Source organism: Temnothorax nylanderi, unplaced genomic scaffold (assembly GCF_030848795.1).
Source record: "Temnothorax nylanderi isolate EJ_2023f unplaced genomic scaffold, tnyl_v1.0 TNYL_tig0045_pilon, whole genome shotgun sequence".
NCBI classification, from domain to species: Eukaryota; Metazoa; Arthropoda; class Insecta; order Hymenoptera; family Formicidae; genus Temnothorax; species Temnothorax nylanderi.
The window spans coordinates 105,170-126,370 of NW_027249107.1; the positions used below are offsets into that span (position 1 = coordinate 105,170).

A 21,201-nucleotide genomic window follows, 5' to 3' on the forward strand; every position below is an offset into this window, starting at 1 on the left:
GATTGAACGCACTTTGTGATTGAGTTTTCTGTCTTTATAAGTATATATATATATATATATATATATATATATAATCTATAAAAACGGCAAAACAACAAGATTGCCAATATTAGTCGTAATTACGGATATAAGTACATGCTTTCAAGGATAATTCTAATAGCGAATCGATGATTATAGTCGATTACAGGTGGTCACATCTCGACTGTACATTTATAATTATTATCGACTGTAAGTATTATCAAGGATATGCCATGCTGGTACTTGAGCAATCCTGGATAAGTTACCGACGAATGTAAGAATTATAAGCGCGATGTAGCATCGCTCACTGTTAGTTTTCTTGCTCTGTCGTGCACGTTTCTCTCTCTTTCGGAAAAACGTAACAACGTGTTGAACGCCGAACGAATTCGCCAAAGAAAAGAGATAACAACTTTGGCAGTCTGTGCTTTATCTGATCGCAAATGATATGATATATCTTCGATGCTTCTTCATAGGACATAGATAGATGACGTCTCGCGGTGGCGACGATAGACATAGACGATACCTACTTGATTGAAACAACCTCCAGACAATCTTAAAGAGGCAGCAGGCAGCAGGCAGCAGGGAGGAAGAGGTAGAGAAAGAGGGAGGAAGGGAGGGAGAGAGCGCGCAGCAAACTCACAAAAGTCGAATCGAAACCAGCACCTGCCGCCTGCGATCAAGTGCGTAGACTGCGTAGTAGTAGCAGCAGCAAAGCGAAGCGAGTTCGTGCCGTGCTGGGACCTGGGACTTGGGAGATAGGGTGACTGCTGGGTGTCTGGGCAGTCTGGGTGATAGGGTGACTGGTGACTGGTGACTGGCGACTGGCACTGGCGACTGACGATTGGGTCGCGCGCATCTTCTACCTCCGAAAAGGGAAGAGAGAAACGTTACGTTTGGACTGTTTAGAGCGCATTGCAGATTGCAGCGTTCTCTCGGCCACTCTCGGCCGCGGCCTCAACAATCAACAATCAACACTTGGCGTTTGCCGATCGTTGAAAGATGCACATCACCTGCAAGTGCCTGAACGTGTCCATCAAGTCGAGGAGCGCCGAATTACAGCGGATTAACGTCGAATTGACCGACTTGGAGCGCGCCGATGCCTTTTTTCGCGAGGTGAATGAAAGGTTTCCTCATTCCCTCAAAGAGTATAGTCCACGATCTAAATACGAATTACGATTAAATTTTCAAAGGGGAAGAGAAAGAAAATAAAAGAAAAGCGACACGTGTCTGAAAGTGAACAGTGAGATTCCGCGAGCGCGGCTCTATCAGGGCTATCAGGCTCTATCGCCTATCGCTCTATGCCCCGGCGCCCCGCGCCCCGGCTCGGGCGGCTCGGGCCCCCCCGTCCGTTTGTCCCTCGTTTTGCCGCAAAGATTTTCAAAAAAAGATGGTACGAATTTAGAATTTAATCTCTTCACATTGTAGACGTGAGAGATTGTGTACCTTTTCGTGCCAATTGTCACGAATAGATCTCAATTTGACGTATATAATTCATTGCGATGATAACCGATTCCATGTTTCTTGCGTTTCAGCGTGACGATAACCTATAACCTGAACCTGATACTTTGTGGTCGTCGCGTTATTAGTCTATCTTATTTCATGTATCGGTCAAATCGCACGTCTTGGCTAATCTTCCTTGTTTTTTATGCAAAATTTTGTCTAATATTCGCGCAGAATTAACTTGATAACATCAAGTACCGATCGATACCATGTTTTTTTTTTGTTCACACGTGTTTCTAACGACGAGCAATTATAGAGACTAAATTGTTTTGACACCCCGTGCTTTCTTATTTGTTCAAAATAATGTCACACTGGCGCGGCGTACTGGCATACTGTGTCACACTGTTAGTCGCTTATTGTAGTTAAAACATAAAACAAATTATTTTTTCTAATTTATTTGACATTAATAATGTATATATCGATTTTATCTTTGACAGAATCTGGCGAGTGTACCGGAATTGGAAACTATTACTAAAGAACAACCTGGTTTAATGGAAATAAGGAATGTTGGGTCATGGATTATACACCGTTGCTACAATTGCTCAATGTATACTCATGCGGTCCATAGAGAATACGGTGCTGCTCTAGTCCTTATTAATAACAATATTCTTGTAAGTTTCAAAAAACAAACTTATCGTAAAAGATATTCATTTACGCGACAGTTACGTGATACTCCACAGGAGATCTCAATCTCGATCAAAATCATCTCTTTGCGTTTGCCATACAATTCAGTTGTTTTTTTTCCCCCTTACATGACACACTTTGGGAGCTTTCCAGCAAGTGATACAAGCCGACACAAACGTCGTTCTATCTTTCTTTTTTGGCAATGAGTAACAAAGACAAAACGATACCTGTGTCGACTTGTGTCGCTTGCTGGAAAGCTCCCTTTATCTTTCTGTTGACGCAACAAACTGTTTAACGGATGATATATTGCCTTTCCAAAGATTGAATGTTGGTGGATTGTTTAACTAATATATAACCTATGCAAAATAGTAAACTATGTAGCATTCTTTATACGTGACAATCTGACGATCCGCTGACGAGCGGCTGATTTTATCAAGGACGATTTCGGTCTTTGCCGAATCGATATGATATTAAATACAGATATACATTTGTTGTTTACATAAATTACATTAAGATAAAACGTCAGATGTATTATTCATTTTTATGGGCTTGTCCAACCTTCGAATAACTTGGTTGGATAAGGAAAGATAATTACAATTGTTTCAGTTATCTCCCGAAGAAATAAATAAATTAAAATCCAATCCAGATTATAGTCCGGTGTTTAGGATAGTAATTAATCACAGTTTGGAAGATCTCGACGACTATCTGCAGCAGCCTAATAAGTTTTCTGGTAAGCTTCAACACGTGCGTACAAGTTTAACGTGTATTCAGTTTTGTTGGTTTTCAAAATAATTCATTTATGTATGTACAGTGCATATTGTGCATGTATAATCTCTGTTATGTGAAATTTTTTTCTTTTTTTATTTATCTAGTTTCACAATTACCTAACACGGTTCAAGTGGCCCTAGATGGTTTACAACGACAGCTCGAGGAAGCTGTACAACGTCAAACAATGGCGATAGAAGATAAAATACGTGCGTTTACCGCGGAGCAGTATCAATTGCTGGAACAATTTCGTGAAAGAGCACACAACGAACACAGACTGTTATCAAAGTATGATTTTACAAGTATGTGTATTATATTATTATTATTATTATGTAATAATTATTGCAACTTTGTTTCTGCACAATTAGAATAGCGTGTAGAGGAGAAGAGACAAGTAGAATAACCAATAACATAGAAACTCCACCAACGACTCCTGACGGCTTTAAAGGTTCCTTGACTACCTCCACTGCTGCTAATACAGTGAATCCAAAGTCTAATATAATATTTAATGACACAAAAGTGTCTAGTGGCCCAAACGTTAAACACGAGACAACCACCACCGGACACTCTTCTAAAAGCACCATTAATGTAAGTCACTTTTGTCATATCACAGTTTCCTCAAGTCCATATCGAGAGTTTACTCTCCATCTACAGAGATCCAAAATCTCTTTATTGTAATTATAACTCTATTATAATTATAAATCTGGATAATAAACTTTATAGAATGAAAGTTGGAGAAAAAAAGATCCGTTATATATTTGTACTAAGGAATCAGCTAGCTTCGATACAGAAGCATTGTTTCCTTTCGAAGGAATGGAGGAGACAGACGCAGCCAGTCAACAGCTTCTGTGGTCTTGGGAAGAGGGGTCTGATACCGATGGTATAACGTATTAATTTATTCTTAGTACAGTAGCGTTTCGTTTAGATTCAAGTCTATATAATAATAGCGTTTTGTTCAGATTCAAGCCAAAATGAAGGAATTCATATGCCAAGAGGTCAACGGGATAGTCATTCGACATTAGCTAAATCATTACCCGTCACCGTACCCGTTTTCCCTTCTATCGGTCATCGCGCGGCACAGAATCAAGACGATGACCAGGTAAAACTCTACATTTTAATTTCTGCAGAGTGTATATATATATATATATATATGTACAATTTTAAAACCTTCATACATCTTACGAGTCCATTTGATCGATATTATTTGATTGAAATTTACTCGAGACCAAGAATATCAGTGTGTGTGTGCGCACACACGCACACACGCGTATATGTATATGTTTTATATAATTACAGTTGCCAACCGATCCGCTAGATCCGCACAACATCCGAGCTTCGATTAAAGCCTTAGCTAAAAGCGTCCATGGTGATACAGTATTTGGAGATTTACCACGTCCCAGATTTTCTACTCAGATCTGATTTATCAAGTATGATGAGAGAAATTCCCTCATCATTTCTTAATTTTTTGATACAATATATCATGGTCCTTATCGTCCTCGTCATCCGTCATTTGTCTTTCATACAAAAGTTGCAACAAGTTTATGTATACTTTGAATAAATATGGCCAATGTTGCAGACAAGTACAAAAGTACCTTACGTATTTTATAAAAACTCAAAAATATGCCTTTACTCTTGTTTTGGCTATTAAGATTTACCAAATAATGTAAATATATATATAAAAAAAATGTAAACACATTTGAAAAAAACTATATGCTATCTAAACTGAATGCTGTGCTTGCAGATGTGAAAGATTGTTTAATAGACAAAAGAATGTGCACTAAAGATTTATATTTGACTCTTATACGTTTGTAAAATTTGAAATTACCTAAACAACAATTTGGAACTTGACAATTTATTCCGGCGCAACTATATATATAAAATGTTGTAAATACCTAGCAAGTACTATACAGTATACAATAGACTGAATTTTTTATTGTGTAATTTAAAGATCAATAAGACATATTGCAGTGCAGTAATTTGTAGTAAATGATTACGTTGGCTATATTGGCACTGCTGATGTTCTATATGTGTGCGCCTGCGTGCGTGGGTACACACATGTGTATGCGTGAATATTTTACAATATATTTTTTCTTGTTTTGGTTAAAATTTTCAAGTGCTATTGAAAAATGCAGAGGTAATGTCCTATTGTGCATAAGTAAAAATACTTAATAAAGAAGGTTTATATAATTAATGTAATAGAAAAACACAAAAAGCACAAATGTCAATATAAAATAATAAAAGGGATTACAAATTATAATTTCTTACGTAGAGATTAAGATGTAAAGCAGATTATATCAAACGCTTATATATTGCATACTTAATTATACAATAACTGACATCTTTTTCTGCGATTAATTTTTTCAACATACTGACTGAATAATTAAATATTAGTGCGGTAACTTTTTCCGTTGGATATTTGGATGTAATCGTATTCCGCTTTTAATAAAAATGATACCTCATCTTTTAACTTTCGATCATAGATTATTAATTCAAGCTTACTTATCGTGAAGCATACCTGTAAGCATGTTATTACAATTATATGGAATTAAAAATATTTCCTGATATTTTTTTTTCAACATCCAGTTTGCAGTGCGGTATAGCAACAAGTTTTATATCCTTTGTGAAATATATCGATTTGATTATGTATATAGATATATTTCGATGCTATAAATACGTACGAATGCACATGTGTAAAATTATCAATCATCTTGAATCAATTTTTAATATGCTTTACGTATTGTGATAAATTTAAATCACATTGTTTATTTTACGGAGATAATTTGTTAACAAAAAGGTTGAGACGATTAACTAGAGACGATGAATCTAGCTTTTGTATGATAAATATGTAAACGTACGTTTAAAATTATGCAAAAATTTTCTATTTAACAGTTTTTGTGTTATACAAGCTGATACTGTGGTACTCTAAAGTTGTTGCCATTAATTTTCAGCTGCATGACGAGTTTCTGTTGTATTTCGGAAAAAATTTCAGCTTTTGATCACTTACAGTATTCTCATGACAGTAATCATGTACATCTGTATGAATATTTTCGGTACTGTCAGTGAGCAAGGGTAGCTTTATTCTTTGCAGCGAGCTCCATTTGCGCAGCGGCTACAGTCTTCATGCCATCCTGCACAGCCGAAAGATTAGCTTTCCACGATACAAGTAAATCTCGTAGTTGCATCCATTGCGGACGACCAAACGTTCTGTGCATCGTGCTTGAAATTAATACTTTACGGCCGGCCTGATCCATTCGCGCTCTCACAAGTTTGGTTTTTAAAACTAGAACAAATGAGATCGGAACAATTATCTACACCTTGTAAGAATATTACACGCGTACGATGATCAACACTACGCATCTCTCTTAAGAGCTTGTTTCTCGAGTAGCAACAAAACTGTTGAACGTCTCGATAACTCTGTGAAAATATATTTCCACCAAGTCAGTACGGATTCATTTAATATATCCTGTTAAAAAAAAGTCGCCACTTTTATGAGTAACAGTGGAAACTATGTTGTTCTGTGGCAGGATCTGGTTAATTGTCATTTATTGCAAATGAAAATTTAATAAGTAAAAACAGCTTACCGTCAATTATGAAGCTTTCTACTTCAGATTCACCAATCTGCAATTCCTCTTGTATCGTATCAAAAGACATTTCTGGATTTGTCTCTGCAAGTTGCATAAAGGTCAGTAGCCTCATTTTCTTCATGTTTTGTTCATGGTTCAATCCTGCGAAAGAAAGAAAAAAATGGTACTTGTAATAATTATATGAAATTTGTTCCCCCATTTAAACAAACTTGGTATTTTACATTGTCTATGTTACATGTAGATTAGGTATTAAACTAGGTACCAAGTTGATGCTCGACGAATTCTCTGTGATTTTGATAGAAGTGCAAATACGCTGGTAATTTATCTTGCACAAATACAAGAAGTAAATCGTGTATTAATTCGCCTTCCAAAAATCTCACAGGTTTCAAAGCCAAAAGTGGATCTAACAAAAATGTATTTGGATCCGCTAACGCAGCTAATATACAACGCTGTGCGTCTTCTCTAGCCGCGGAAGCATTCTCCGCTGTGTAAGTTCCCAACAATTCCACCATGACAGCTGCCGCTTGCTCTCTAAAGAATTACACAGAGATATCGAAGATGTAAAATATATCTACGAATATTTGTATTGAAAATTATTTCTAAACTGTAAAATATAGGAAATGATTGTAGAAGAAATAATTCTGCATACGAAAACCAGATTCCATCTTACGCATATTAGACTGTTTCTTTTATTTTACATAGACCAGAAATATCCCCAACATCACTGAGAACGGTGTGTTCAATGTACGCATGCACACGCATGCGAGGGAGCAAAAGAGAGAATATGAGCCATACCCTTGTTTGCAGCTTAAAAGAACTTCGTGCAGCAAACGCAACAACTTTTGCATTTGTTCATTCGACGGAGGAAAAGAGGCAAACTGTTGCTTCAATTGATCTATTCCGCTATACACAGCTTTTACTTGATCAACATTGCGGGCTATTTGTACCAAGTGATAATAAACATGGTATCTCATTGGAGAATCATCGGCAAGAGATTGAAATAAGAGCCATAAACTGCAAAAATGTTTAATTGAAAAATAATAATAATAATAATAATATGTTGCATATTGGTTTTATAAAAATGAACAATGTATTACGCTTTTAAGCAAACCAATCCGAGTTTGTATCCAGGTGCTTTTACAAGTTTCTCACAGAATGCCAAAATTAAATTTTCAGCACGTTCCATGGGTATCTGAAATAAAATAATCAACGGAAATAGAAAGAAAAATAAGAATAAAAATTAACATTTAATTATATATATATATATATATATATATATATATATATGACAATAAAGAGAAAAGTTCAAGTCAAATGTGAAAACTTGCCAGAATCATGATAGAAACAATGTCATTCAATACAGTTTCTATCTCACTTTCGTTTCCTTCCTTGAAACATGCCTCGCATACTCCAATAATCTTGTGCAAATCATCCTCTATACCTTTAGGAGATTTCTCTTCGCTAATTTCTGCACCAAGACTTTTAAAATATACTCTCAGTTCTTGCGCCTAACAAGCATATAATAATATTTAACAATTTAGTAATTAGTATGTAAGTAATGCTAATCGTTAAGTAGTATATTTGAGCTGATCAGCCAATAATCAAACTAATTTACTAGTTATTTACTATTTAACACGCGTATCAAGCGGATCGATGTAAACTAGGCCAATGTACATTTTTATATAACCTAAAAACATTAGAAAGGATACTTTTCGTAGACGTCTCTCATACGACGTGCTGCGTGCGCATTAAGCCAATTCCTAAGCAAATTAACCACCTGCTATGTAATTTTGCAAATTTACCTGGTCATCTAACGGTAACTCCATGAAAATTGGCGGCACCTGCATCCTGACAAACGGATAACACGTTTTTCCGTAACCAAGTTTAATCAGCAGAGACTGGCAGCTGGCAGCAGGCCACACACGCCACAGACCAACGAGAGGGGCAGGAGGCAGGAGGCAGGAGGAAGACACAGGAAGTTCGGTTTGAAAAGGAAAGCGGAAAAAATCTGGAACTGTGCTGGAAGGAGCGAAGAGCGATCAGCGAAGACAGGTCACAGAAACGGCACGGGCGACGGGCGGCGGGCGCATGTGAGCGCATGTGTAATGGCTCTCTATGATTTCGTTGGTTGAAATCTAGTGAATCTGAGGCCCGATTCTCTAATGAGAAACGTATGCGCAAACTCTGCTCTAACAGAAAGGCTGCAAATTGATTGGCTGTCGCACAGTTTTTAGCCAATAATCTTGCAGCTTTTCTGTTAGAGCAGAGTTTACGCGTACGTTTGCCGTTAGAGAATCGGGCCCCTGTTCACTTCTGTAATTTTTACCTCGTTTCAAGAACCGTAAAACGACTCCTGTCGACGTGTCGACTCCCTGGAGCCATTATGCTGGGTCTACAATAATACGAGTCGTGGGTCGTGGGTCGTGGGTCGTGGGTCATGGGTCATAGGAAATTTACCAATCACAGTTGAATTTGAGGAGAATAATCGACTGTGATTGGTCAATTTCTTGCGACTCGCGACTTGTGACTTGTGACTGGTTGCAACTCGCATTGTAGACCCCTCATTATGGATTCTGCCCACACGACGCGAAAACGCTTACCGCGCGGCAAGTCAATTATTCTCCTCAAATTCAACTGTGATTGAACAATTTCTTAAGGCAAAACACCTATTGTAGACCGGGACGGAGAAGCCTTGTGTCCACGATGCTAGAACTGCGTCCGAGTTTCGGTTTAAGCCAATCAACTTGCAGCTCTTACAGAAAAGCAGCAGTTTCATTGGCTTAAACCGAAACTCGGACGCAGTTCTAGCATCAAGGACACAAGGCTTTAGGGCCAATTTCACAGTCTCTGATTAACTTGATCCTCCGATTAAACTCAATCTTCGTCTCTTTCTAATGCTGGGTCTACAATGCGAGTCGCAAAGTCGTGAGTCGTAAGAATTGACCAATCACAGATGAATTTGAGGAGAATAATCGACTGTGATTGGTCAATTCTTGCGACTCACGACTTTGCGACTCGCATTGTAGACCCAGCATAAAGGTGCGATTTCACGATGACGCTCGACGCTGGATTCGAGCGTCAAACAGCGCCAAAAAGCTAAACTGTGTTTAGCTTTGACACTCGACGCTCGAATTCAGCCAATCCAGTGGTTAGGTTATATTTCGCGTCCCTCTGAGGGTGCCATTACATGGAGCGCGGAAACGCGGAAACGCGGAAGCGCGGAAGACAAAATTTACTAGATTTCCGTCGATCCGTTCCGTTCATTTGATTGCCTTATATTACATGGAGCACAATTTGCGCGGAAAAGCGGAATAGGGAATTATAAAATAAGAATGTTTAGCGGTATTTATTGATTAAAATGCTTGTATTCAATAAATAAACTGAAAAGATAAGCATACTAATACAAATTGCAATGAATTAAGTCAACACACATTTAATAAAGGAATATAAATGTCTAGTTATCACCATATTGTTCCGCTTTTCCGCGCAAATTGTGCTCCATGTAATATAAGGAGAAATAAACTTGCGGAACGAGCGCGTCAAATGTTCGTTCTTTTTCTCTGTACTGTTGCACTCAGATACCTCAGATAGGTTATGTATTTTTATAATATATTCTATCCCGCTTAGAATATTGTGGACAGTTCTCCGTGAAATTGGAAAAGTGATTTAATTGTTATAAACTATTCGGTAGAACAAGCGCTAATGCATAAGTGCCCTATAGCCGTGAAGCTCCGCTGTTCCGCTCAAATGGGATAGAAAGAAGCGACGGAAACGCGGAATCTAGTTACTTTCTTTCCGCGTTTCCGCGTTTCCGCGCTCCATGTAATGGCACCCTCAGCCTAGGCTGCGTTCGGATTCCTACCCGAGTGCTAAAAATCCTATTATATACGTCTCGTGCACTATAGATTTTCAGCACCCAGGTGGGGAATCGGAATATCGGAACGCACCCCTAACGGTTGATTAAAGGGTTGCCAACATGACAAAATAATTAGTGTGACCTAACCTAACCATTTGTGTTTTTGACGATATAATCGTCCTAACCCAATATTCTATTTCAAAGTTATTCTATTTATGTACTTTTTAATTCATTTAGTAGGATACAACGGCGGGAATCTTCAATCTTGGCTAAAAGGTAGACGATATCGAGATCACGTTTATGACTGTTTGTGATTAAGGCCATAACCATAAAGCGCATATACGTGTGAGTATAGCTTGTATCCATTTATGCGAAAGGTTATCTTATGTGAAAGAATATTGCAATTTGGGAGTGTCAACTGTCAAGGAATATCATTTAAATTCTTATTATTACACAATTTTATTGATATTAATGAATGATGCGACACGCGCGCGCGCGCACGAACACACACACACACACACACACACACACATTGTCCAATTGGTTAATGTAGAAAATACTCATTTATCTTGTAATATTTTAACATTAATGCAAATACAACATGGAGTTTATGTCATAATCAAAAATATTTTATGAATGTAATTCATTAGAGAAATACCATTTGAGAAAAATAAAGATATATAAAAATTATAATTAATATGAAAAATACACATTTGAGTCTCTGTCGGATACAAAATATTATACTAAATAACTTAGAAGCTTTTATAATGATGCTGAAATAACGTATCGTTAATTTCTATGAGATTAATCGCTTTACAAGCTGCGTCTACTGCTTGTGTCATAGCTGGTGTTCCGCAACTGAAAACACCAATCTTATTTGCCTGGAACAAAAATTGTTTCGACTACACGTTATATGTATAATGTAAAGAATTGAAAGCATTTGATACAGCTAGTAAGATTCTAGAGGGATTATGTGACATAGAATTAATATCATCTGTTGACGATGATTATATAACAACAACAACCAACTACTACTACTACTACTACTACGATAAATAATGACAATAATAATAATAATAATAATGAAGGAGGATGTAACTTACAGTAGGATGTAACTGCTGTATAGATAGGAAAAATTGAGAAAACTTGGGTCGTCCAAAATGTGTCACAGCCTTTAAGCCCGTAAACAGAGACTTATTTGAAATCTTTTGAAAATGACGTTCACAAATATACTGAAAGTAAATTTAATTAACATTATTTATGATAAAATCTTGTCAAGCTAAACGATAACACAGCTGCGCTTAATCAATTTAGATAATTTTCTTACCAAAAGTATCGTACGTAGGTCGAATTTTTGATAGAATTGAGTAACAAAAATATGAGTAGATACTGTTTTATTGACGTCTACTTTTTCGAGCTCTCTCAATATGTCGACCATCCATTCAAATTGTTTTTGCGTTCTCGTTACCCAAAGGAAATATACCTATACATGGAATACGTATAGAAATTTTACCATAGTGGTTCTTTTTACCATCATAGTATCGATATGGCGAGATGTTATTACCTTCTTGCAACCAAAGTTTAACTTGCAATTGGACTTAAAAACGATATCTTTGAGTATCGATGCAAAGGGCGTGACACCTATACCACCACCGACCATGATTGCCACTTGATATTTGTCCCAATCTTGGTGACCTTCTCCATACGGGCCATCTATGTGAATCTATCAAGATAAACGGATAATATGACATAAAAACTTCATTACGTTAGCAAATCATTTATTATCCAATGTGCAAATATGCAGACGTACATATCAATAAATAAACTGCAATATACTGCAATAATAATCATTAGGCTTACCATCGGTAAGTTTTCATTAGACATTGTGCATAGATCTAGTTTCTCCCGAATATTTGTGGTCCATGGTCCGACCGCTCGTACGTGTATACTTAAATTCGTTTCGTGTGGCGCGGAAGATAAAGTAAACGGATGATACTCATTTGTCTGTAACGCTGGGCATGCTATTCTAATCCACTGACCAGATTTATATTGAAAATTTAAAGGTCTGAGAAATGTTATACACGTTACACCTACGACATATATATACATGAATATGAGGAAGTAGACAAGGGTGTGTTGTAGACCGCGGTCAAACAAGAGCTCTCTCTGCGATGCGGTGAGTTACTCAAGTTACTTAAGGACGTTCTCCGGTCCTTATACTAGAGAAAATCGATTTTCTTTAGATTTTCTTGAAACTGTGAATATACGTTAATTTAGGTGTGCTTTATGCGTGGTATAAATTTCAGTACCTCTTGCGGTATAAAAAATAAAGATACTGAGCCTCAAAGTTGCAATTTTTACCAAAAAAATTTTTTTAATTTAATTTTTTTTTAATTTTGGCATTTTTTCCTTATAGAACTCGACGAGAGGAGCAACTTTGGTCCTCTTGACCAACCTCGTATCTCTTACCGTTTGGACTGGAAAACCTTTTCATTAGTAAAAGTTGAAACTTTGAGGCTCAGTATCTTTATTTTTTATACCGGAAGAGGTACTGAAATTTATACCACGCATAAAGCACACCTAAATTAACGTATATTCACAGTTTCAAGAAAATCTAAAGAAAATCGATTTTCTCTAGTATAATGACCGGAGAACGTCCTTAAGCAGAACTTACCTGATGGCAGAATTTCTGCTTTGAGTATTGGTATTTCTGTCGTTGTTCTAGTTACAGCTACGACTTTATCGAGAATAAATAGAATAGCTGGCCCCAGAAAGAAATAATGAAAGTATGGCTCCTATCAAATGGTAAGATAAAATGGATTTTCAGTTACGCTACCTCACTGCGGTAATGCCAAATAATTACGTTTCAAGTGTCACAAAAATACAACTGAATTTTATTATTTATTATATACTAAAAATATCAATATTACCTGTACTAATCTTCCACTGCCGTGTAAAACCATCAGTATATAGAAAGCTGGGTACAAGGAGTGTACAAAAGAGAACCAGTTATAGAATGATTTGCGTACCATCGGTAACGAGCACACAAATATTAATCCAGTCAAAATGATTAAAAATACTCCCGTTATACCTGTCATTGTACCCCAACACCAGTAATGGAACTTGGGAAGTTCGTGCGTCCTAGATCACATCGATAAACGTCATGCAACGACGAATCATCGGCAACATTTTAGGCACAAACAAATACGTATGATAATGTCAATAATTGTAAGTAATTGAAATAATTAAAAAAGGCAAAGTAAACTTACGCGTGGAAATAATTGCGAAATAAACACGTCAGATCATCGGCAGTTTGCGTAGATATGTGATAAAAGTTGAAGCCATGTCCAATTGTATGTAACGCTAAAAGTATTAAAAGTAAAAAGAGAAGACTTAATTGGCTGTGTGTGTGTGTGTGTGTGTGTGTGTGTGTGTGTGTGTGTGTGTGTGTGTGTGTGTGTGTGTGTGTGTGTGTGTGTGTGTGTCAGGTAAGGATACATGCAACTTTGAATAAGAATATCTCACCGGTAAACACCAGTGCCCAACAAGCGATATACTTGTGCATTTCGATCGCTGAATCGAAGGGAATGTAGAATTGCAGAGTTGTGGTCCTCAGAATAGTGATAGTGTTGTGACACATCATAATTAATAAGGTAGAATAAGTAAACATCATAGCTGACGCTGCACCTCTCGTTATAGTCAAGCCGTAGCCTAATATCCGTCTCAAACCAGAATGTTCCCGTTGTACGGAGTAATCTGTAAAAGCGGATCGTTTACCATCGCGCGAAGCGCGATAAAAAATTCAAGTTAGAGATTCACTGTGAAAAAGATTGGTGGATTGTGACTTGAAGGACGTACAATATACTCGTTCCGCGAAAATCCCAAGCAGGAACAAAGTGTATAAACATGCCCAGAATATCTGCAGTCGTTTATTAGCAAGGTACTTCATTATAGGATACCAATAATCGTCCGAGTGTCTCTTCATTTCTTCGACAATTTTTTCGTCCTTGTCGATAATTTCGCTATTACTTTTCTCTTCCTTTGCATCTCGTTCAACGCTTTCAACTTTGCCTTCGACTCTGGATTGCAATTCGCTTGGATCGGCATACAGACTCTCCACCGTCTTTTGTACCTCACCAATAAACGTCGATCTAACTGTCTTCACGCCCGCGTGAAGTTTCCTGTTGCTTTTCCCGTCCGTAGGCACATTGAATTCCAATTCCGCGTAATTAAATTTATCATTAAAGTCACTTAGTATCTGCTGAAAGTCTTGTAGATTTATCGTCTCTTTATTCGCCAAGTCAGCGTGATACATCATGGATTGCACCAAAGCTTCCAGCTCGTCGTCCGTGACGTCAGCGTTGACGGTCTCCATAAATGATCTACATACGTCATACATGTATATGTTTAACAATAACGTAGGTACTGTAATACTGTAATACAGCTCACATATGCAGCAGATGCACATGAAAGCGTTGTTTAGAATTAGACGATTGATAAGGTGTACAACCTTAACATATTTGAGAACTCTTCTCTCTTCAGTCTTCCTGTACCATTGATGTCGTACATGTCAAACATCAACTTCATCTTCTCCTCAGCAGAACCCTTCAGAAATATCACCAACATATCGACAAACTCCCGAAACGATATGAAGCCGTTTCTATCCTTGTCCACTAGATGAAATATCTGCAAACATAAATCTTTCGTCGTCTTTCGATATCTTTGACTTGATTCGGATCGTTGGCACAAATTGTTATTTGTTGCACAAATGTCACCTTCTTTACGAACTCGGCATCCGGTCGCATACTCAGGGCTTCCGCAAATTCTATGATGGTCAACTCGGTATAAATTACTTCTCGTGCCACTGTCGAATCTATTTTTAAAATTTCTTCTTCCGTATGCGCGATATGGAATGCCTGAGGACATTTCGCGGACATGTATTACGAGTCTCGTGTAAAAGTTCCAGTTAAATAAGATATATTATTTAAATATATTTTTTGTCTTACGTTTATTTCAACAAAGAAAAAAAAAAGATAAAAGAGATATACCTGCGCAAATACAACACGGAAAAACATTTCTAATTTTTTTTGACGGTGCTTCTTGGTTATCGCTTGCTTAAGTAGTGCCGCATGCGTGGTATTAGTTATTATTTGCACTAAGCGTGCATCCCCGGACGTTGAGATTTCTGATATAAATTTTTCAAATGCTTCTATAAATGCGCTTCTCAAAAAGTCAGAATCGAACTTTAGCACTAAATCGTAACTGTGATGTACACGAATCAACATATAATGACTGTCAGATGCACAGTAAATCTGTAAGAGGAAAGAAGAAGGTGGCGTATATTATTGATGTATCTTATTGAAGAAAAGGAAAAAGAAAAGGAAGGAAAGGAAAGATACCGTGACCCTGCTACTGGATGGAAAATCCACCGCGCGTATCAGGTGCCCCAATTGATTTTTCACCTCCAGTTGGTTCTTTCTTATGTTTGGCACTAATATTACGCATCTCAGAGAAGCTCTTGGCTCCTGCCATTCGCTAGCTGTTGACGAAACAATATCTTCGTTAATACACGTGTGAGATATGACATACATGTATGACATACGTGCTTGTTGAAAACTTACCGGTATGTATAATACCTATGTTATTACTATAGTCTACTTTTCTATACATAACATTTTCTTTCGCTGATTTCTTATCTTTGAATTGTATTTTAAAACCGATTAACGTAATAAAACCTGCGTCAAAATTAGTATTAGGATTAAGTGACGTGACATCGAGTCACGAGAGACTTGAATGGGAGTAACAGGATTTTTACCACAAAACAACGTTGATACACCTAAGAATGTAAAGATGAAGGATATGCCGCTGTTCGAGAAAAAATCATAAGTTCCAGGCTCTGTGCAATTCTCAATTGTGTATTCGTCTATTTGATCGGCGTGAAAACAGGGACCATTTGTACATCTGCCTTCTTTCACAATTTTATTATTGATACAACTGGGATGTATGTCGTTCGCTGTAAAAGCAGCGACATATCTATATCTAGTTATTTTAATTACCATCAACCATTGTGAATCTTTTTCTTTACCTGTGGTAGGAACTCTAAAAGGATTCTTTGGAATATCATTCCAGTCCATCTTAGTGGTACACATTAGCACATCGTAAAACGATAATTGTTCCAGTCTTTCAACTTCCTTGTCGGTGAAAAGTCTACAAAGAAAATCATATGGAGGATATGATATGCAAACGTGGAAATGGGAGGAGGTAAACTGAAACAGGAATTTGCAATTACGCACCTATTTGCGGTATTATTATACCAAAACCTGTCACCGTCGCGTATTCGCTGAAACTGATCACGAATGATTCTTTGAAACAACTCTCCCGGTCCATCACCGGTCTCCAGTATTCCGCCTACCCAGACATCCACGTCATCGAACGAATTGTTGTACAATCTGAGAAACTCCTCCCGGACCTTACCCGAAACACGAATGATGTGTACTTATCTTTTATATCGTGATGCGGCACAAATATAGGAGAAATGGGTTTTAAACAACGTACCGTGACATTCACGCGATTAAAATGGGATACGTTTTTAACTTCCGCCAGACCGTAGGCACGACGGGCACTATTGTAATCAGGTACCCCATGGTCACGTCCTCTCTGAATATTAAGTGCCATTAAATCTCTTCTGGAAAATTCTAATGGACCGAACAAACTGTCCCGTAGATCTTCAACGATTTTATGATCCTCCTCTTCGCATAATTGAATAGCCATTCCCATTAGTAATTTCTCCACATCGATAACATCCTTTATTCTTGTTAAATTGGCATGGAGAGAATTCTAAACAACGATTCATCGTACATTACGCACGTACACGTTTCGAACGTCGTAATCGACGTCGAAAATCAAAACATGATACAATACATGTGTAATGTGTAATGTAATTGTCGTTGCAAGATACCTGTGACATCCAGTAATTGTTGCATGTTCTAATTGGGTGTGATTCCAAGGAACAATTATTTCTCCCATAGTTGCGTAAGTACACACCTGGACACAACAGAATGATTATTGTGCGACTATCGTGTCGATGTTATTTCATTATTATTACAATTATTATAACTATTATAATGAGGCACACACCCCCGTAGGGTATTATAACGCGCAGCTTTACATGATTTCCATGATGATTTTCAATTGATGCGTTCATTATTAAAAATCTCAAGTCTTTTTTGCATCATCTTGTATGTACATACGTACAATTGAATGAAAAGAACGACGCAAACACGTGAATAAGAGCAAATGGGCCATAATGCAAAAATTAATATTGTCCGTTTGATTAGTGGAGCTGTCAACTGAAGCGTTGCTTGCAATATTATCAACGTCGACGTAGGTCGATGATATATTTGTCTAGTTAAGAGTAGTCGAGTTGATAAGAAGTTGCGCGCGCGTTGCTTACCTGGTGGAACCAAGGTATGCCCGAAGCGGAAAGCAGCCGATTGGAAAAATTGATCTATCTGCGGATCAATATTGGGATTGTAACCTTTGAACAACGAACAAATTGTCATTTGGATCGCATATAGATTAAGAGAAGAGCACAGCTGCTCTTCTCGTATGAATTGCTTATCTGTCCGCGTAATAGTGAGATAGAAAGTTGATCTTTCTTACCTTCATACGCAGGAAGCCTATCGTCCAACCACGAAGGTAACCATTCGTTGACGACAATGTGTTGCTGAACCGCTATCACCCACTTACGGGCCTCGTTGTAAACTTTGTCGCTCGACCACGTTGGATTGAGGCGTTTAATGTGAGATGCCACGAAATTGTGCCATCTGAACCATATTATACCGAAAGTGAGCAAGAATGGATTTTCGTTCCCTCGAGGATTTCCTAATTCTGAAACACACACGTATACACACGCACGCATACACACACGTGTTGACGGCGAATCAACAAGCGTTGAGAATATAAATTTGTTCGTCCAAGATGCATCTTTCTCGACTGTCTATTATAGGATTGCTGTAAGTAAAGGAATGCTGACGCGAGTAACGAGGCAGCGTATCCTTGGCGAAAGCCAAGCGTTCCGCAGATCGATGACGAAGATGACAGTGCGCGACGCGTTGAATATGGCCCTCGACGAGGAGCTGGCTCGGGACGAAAGGGTATTCATAATAGGTGAGGAGGTCGCGGAATTCGACGGCGCTTACAAGATAACGCGCGGTCTCTGGAAGAAGTACGGCGACAAGCGGTTGATCGACACGCCGATCACGGAGGCTGGATTCTGTGGTATCGCCATCGGCGCGGCGCTCCTGGGCCTAAAGCCGATATGCGAGTTTATGACCTTCAATTTCTCCATGCAAGCCATCGACCGTATTATCAATGGCGCCGCGAAGAATCTCTACATGTCCGCCGGAAGATTTCCCGTTCCCATCCTATTTCGCGGTCCGAACGGTAACGCCAAAGGTTTGGCCGCGCAGCATTCTCAGTGCTTTGCCGCGTGGTTCATGAGCGCGCCCGGCTTGAAGGTCGTGTCGCCGTCGACCTGCGAGGATTACAGGGGCTGCTTGAAGGCGGCTGTGCGAGATCCCGATCCTGTCATCATGCTGGAGAGCGAGCTACTTTACAACATTGAGTTTCCCGTATCCGACCAGGCTATGGACAAGGACTACCAGATACCTATCGGCAAGGCCAAGGTGGAGAAGCCTGGCAAGCACATCACTCTAGTGACGCACGGCCAGGCGTACGTGTATACGCTTCAAGCGGCCGAGCTGTTGGCTGGGCAAGGTATCGAGGCGGAAGTTATCAATCTACGATCGCTAAGACCCTTGGACTGGGACACGGTATTCAAGTCGATCGGCAAAACGCACAGACTAATGACCGTTGAACTGGGCTGGCCTAGATGCGGAGTAGGATCCGAGATTGTCGCGACAGTCATGGAGAATCCAGTCTTTTTTCAGCTCGACGCACCTGCGGTCCGATGCGCCGGCATCGACGTCCCGATGCCTTATTCGGAGAAGATCGAGTACGAATGTACCCCGAAGGATCATCATATAGCCGACTACGCTAAACGCATCTGCGGCACAAAATTCTGACAAAATTCTTAGCGCGTATCTCAATTTGTGTTGATTGTTGTAGAATAAACTTTCTCACTCACTGAAATATCTGGTGACGCTCTCGGTGTAATGTCGCGAGACATATTGGTGATGATGAATAGGCGGCGGTGGATTGGCCATCGGTAATCTAACGGTGTTGTAGTCCGGATACAGAGGAAAATCCGACGACGCAAGTTGCCCGTCCTCCTGCAATATTCCCCCAGTGCTCGTTCTTAAAACGTCGGACCACACTTTGGATGTACCGTAGATCAATCCACCGTCTAAGAATGGCGTGATCTCGTTTAGCTGCAATCGCAATCTATTTAAATCTGTGCACGCTCGGAAACCATTGTCGCTCGTTAACGGGTTTCGGAGGGGAGCTCTGTCTGCATACCTGTTGACGAGGATTGTTCGGCGAATGGCCCGTCCGATGATCGTACCGTGTACGTAAAACAGGCATTTCCGTGTGCCCCGGTTTATTTATTCTGTATCGATGGTTTTTCGGAATTTTTATGTTAATATACTCGGGCGGGCAAGCTGGTCTCTGAGCATCTAAAATTTCCTCCACCACCTGTTGACCTGTTGAGCACATATTTTTTCAAATTGTGCTCGCTCGAATTATATGATACTGCTCTCTCTCTCTCTCTCTCTCTCTCTCTCTCTCTGTCTCTCTCTCGCGTTTAGTACCTAAAACTCTAAATATCTAAAAGAGCATGTACATACACATCTAGTAGATAATAGATATGCACGGGTGCGTGTATAATTTATATTATTTTTCCCTTAATAAAAATCTTTATATAAACGTAATATTTTATCGCCGTCTATAAAACGTGAACGGTGAAAACCTTGTAGAGAAAAATTTTCAGATGTGCACACACACACACACGCACACGCGCGCAGAGAGAGAGAGAGAGAGAGAGAGAGAGAGAGAGAGAGAGAGAGAGAGATTTGAAATTTATACATAACATACATACATATGATATAATATGTTATATTCTCGAGGTATTTACAAATAATAATTATGTAATTTTTAAGATACGTAAGATTGTATAAGACGAATCGGTTTTTCGCATACCGAAAAATACAAGTAGAGCGTTTCTCCCCGTTCTTGATTTAGATCCAATTTTTCCGCTCAACAGCTTCTCACTTATCTCTAATGGTTCCGGTCTTTTAGAGCCTGAAGGTTTATACACTCCATCTTCATAAGCTGCTGGCAGTCTTCTTAACAACCGAGTATCGACTGCACCTAGTTCCGGTCTACCAACGTTGTTGTACCATCCATCGTAACCGGGATATTCGATATTCGATGCTGTGCGATACGGTGAGCATTTATTCGGTTGATTGTTATCTCCACCCCAACATCCGGTAAACAACCAATCTGTAAAGTCCTTGGCGAACGTTTCACCAACCAATTTCTTGTCTGGCTTCTTGAAATCTAGCATATAGACATATCGTAGTGTATTTTTATATCAATTCAATATGTGGAAACTGTAACATGCGCGAGAAAAAAGTAAAGCGCGAATACATGTAAGAGATAAGAAAGAAATTCAGATCAACCAAAGCTATCAGATTTATATAGCTTGAGATATTATGTACGTACGTCTATTCGGGTCCAGCGTAGGTAAAAGTGGAGGTTGCCGTTGTGTTGTAGCGTTTTGTGCAACAATTAATGAAAAATTAATTACGATAATGAATAAATTTAAGGCAAGATACATGTTGTTCTCCTGTTAACGCTACACAGAATGATCTTTTCCAGCAATATCCAGCA

The 21,201-nt window shown here is 38.7% G+C and overlaps 4 protein-coding genes across 8 annotated transcripts; 2 read left to right on the forward strand and 2 right to left on the reverse strand.

Annotated features, from left to right (window-relative positions):
• The first annotated feature begins 129 nt into the window (after window positions 1-129).
• On the forward strand, window positions 130-5,374 carry LOC139771837 (uncharacterized). Of its 3 annotated transcripts, none has more exons than XM_071704923.1 (8): window positions 130-1,131; window positions 1,956-2,129; window positions 2,749-2,872; window positions 3,015-3,195; window positions 3,276-3,495; window positions 3,631-3,787; window positions 3,867-4,006; window positions 4,204-5,374. In XM_071704923.1, exons 1-8 carry the CDS (start codon window positions 1,018-1,020, stop codon window positions 4,324-4,326), a joined length of 1,233 nt encoding a protein of 410 aa, XP_071561024.1. In that variant the 5' UTR covers window positions 130-1,017; the 3' UTR covers window positions 4,327-5,374. The 3 variants fall into 3 exon arrangements, with proteins under 3 accessions (XP_071561024.1, XP_071561025.1, XP_071561027.1); XM_071704924.1 differs by lacking the exon at window positions 130-1,131 and adding an exon at window positions 1,300-1,408; XM_071704926.1 differs by lacking the exon at window positions 130-1,131 and adding an exon at window positions 1,587-1,862.
• On the reverse strand, window positions 3,789-8,570 carry LOC139771838 (eukaryotic translation initiation factor 3 subunit M-like). 2 transcript variants are annotated; one of them, XR_011717995.1, is made up of 8 exons: window positions 8,294-8,570; window positions 7,820-7,999; window positions 7,589-7,683; window positions 7,287-7,505; window positions 6,754-7,022; window positions 6,489-6,632; window positions 5,912-6,187; window positions 3,789-5,422 (listed from the first exon to the last, which is right to left on the reverse strand). XR_011717995.1 is itself a non-coding variant. In XM_071704927.1 (7 exons), exons 1-7 carry the CDS (start codon window positions 8,336-8,338, stop codon window positions 5,964-5,966), a joined length of 1,176 nt encoding a protein of 391 aa, XP_071561028.1. In that variant the 5' UTR covers window positions 8,339-8,570; the 3' UTR covers window positions 3,789-5,963. The 2 variants fall into 2 exon arrangements, 1 of the variants encoding a protein (XP_071561028.1); XM_071704927.1 differs by having other exon boundaries at window positions 3,789-6,187.
• Window positions 8,571-10,787: 2,217 nt separating this feature from the next.
• LOC139771846 (dual oxidase 2-like) lies at window positions 10,788-21,173 on the reverse strand. Of its 2 annotated transcripts, XM_071704954.1 has the most exons (26): window positions 21,034-21,173; window positions 20,509-20,868; window positions 19,828-20,012; window positions 19,496-19,739; window positions 18,010-18,237; window positions 17,801-17,884; window positions 17,306-17,391; window positions 16,903-17,184; window positions 16,641-16,816; window positions 16,433-16,554; window positions 16,163-16,360; window positions 15,969-16,082; window positions 15,747-15,886; window positions 15,396-15,659; window positions 15,123-15,263; window positions 14,858-15,033; window positions 14,206-14,729; window positions 13,873-14,103; window positions 13,617-13,710; window positions 13,278-13,488; window positions 13,022-13,142; window positions 12,208-12,437; window positions 11,912-12,070; window positions 11,675-11,830; window positions 11,451-11,579; window positions 10,788-11,228 (listed from the first exon to the last, which is right to left on the reverse strand). In XM_071704954.1, exons 1-26 carry the CDS (start codon window positions 21,146-21,148, stop codon window positions 11,100-11,102), a joined length of 4,899 nt encoding a protein of 1,632 aa, XP_071561055.1. In that variant the 5' UTR covers window positions 21,149-21,173; the 3' UTR covers window positions 10,788-11,099. The 2 variants fall into 2 exon arrangements, with proteins under 2 accessions (XP_071561055.1, XP_071561056.1); XM_071704955.1 differs by lacking the exon at window positions 15,969-16,082.
• Window positions 18,237-20,540, forward strand: LOC139771850 (pyruvate dehydrogenase E1 component subunit beta, mitochondrial-like). Its single transcript, XM_071704962.1, has one exon. The coding sequence runs from the start codon at window positions 18,375-18,377 to the stop codon at window positions 19,431-19,433; it is 1,059 nt and encodes a 352-aa protein (XP_071561063.1). The 5' UTR covers window positions 18,237-18,374; the 3' UTR covers window positions 19,434-20,540.
• Window positions 21,174-21,201: the final 28 nt, after the last annotated feature.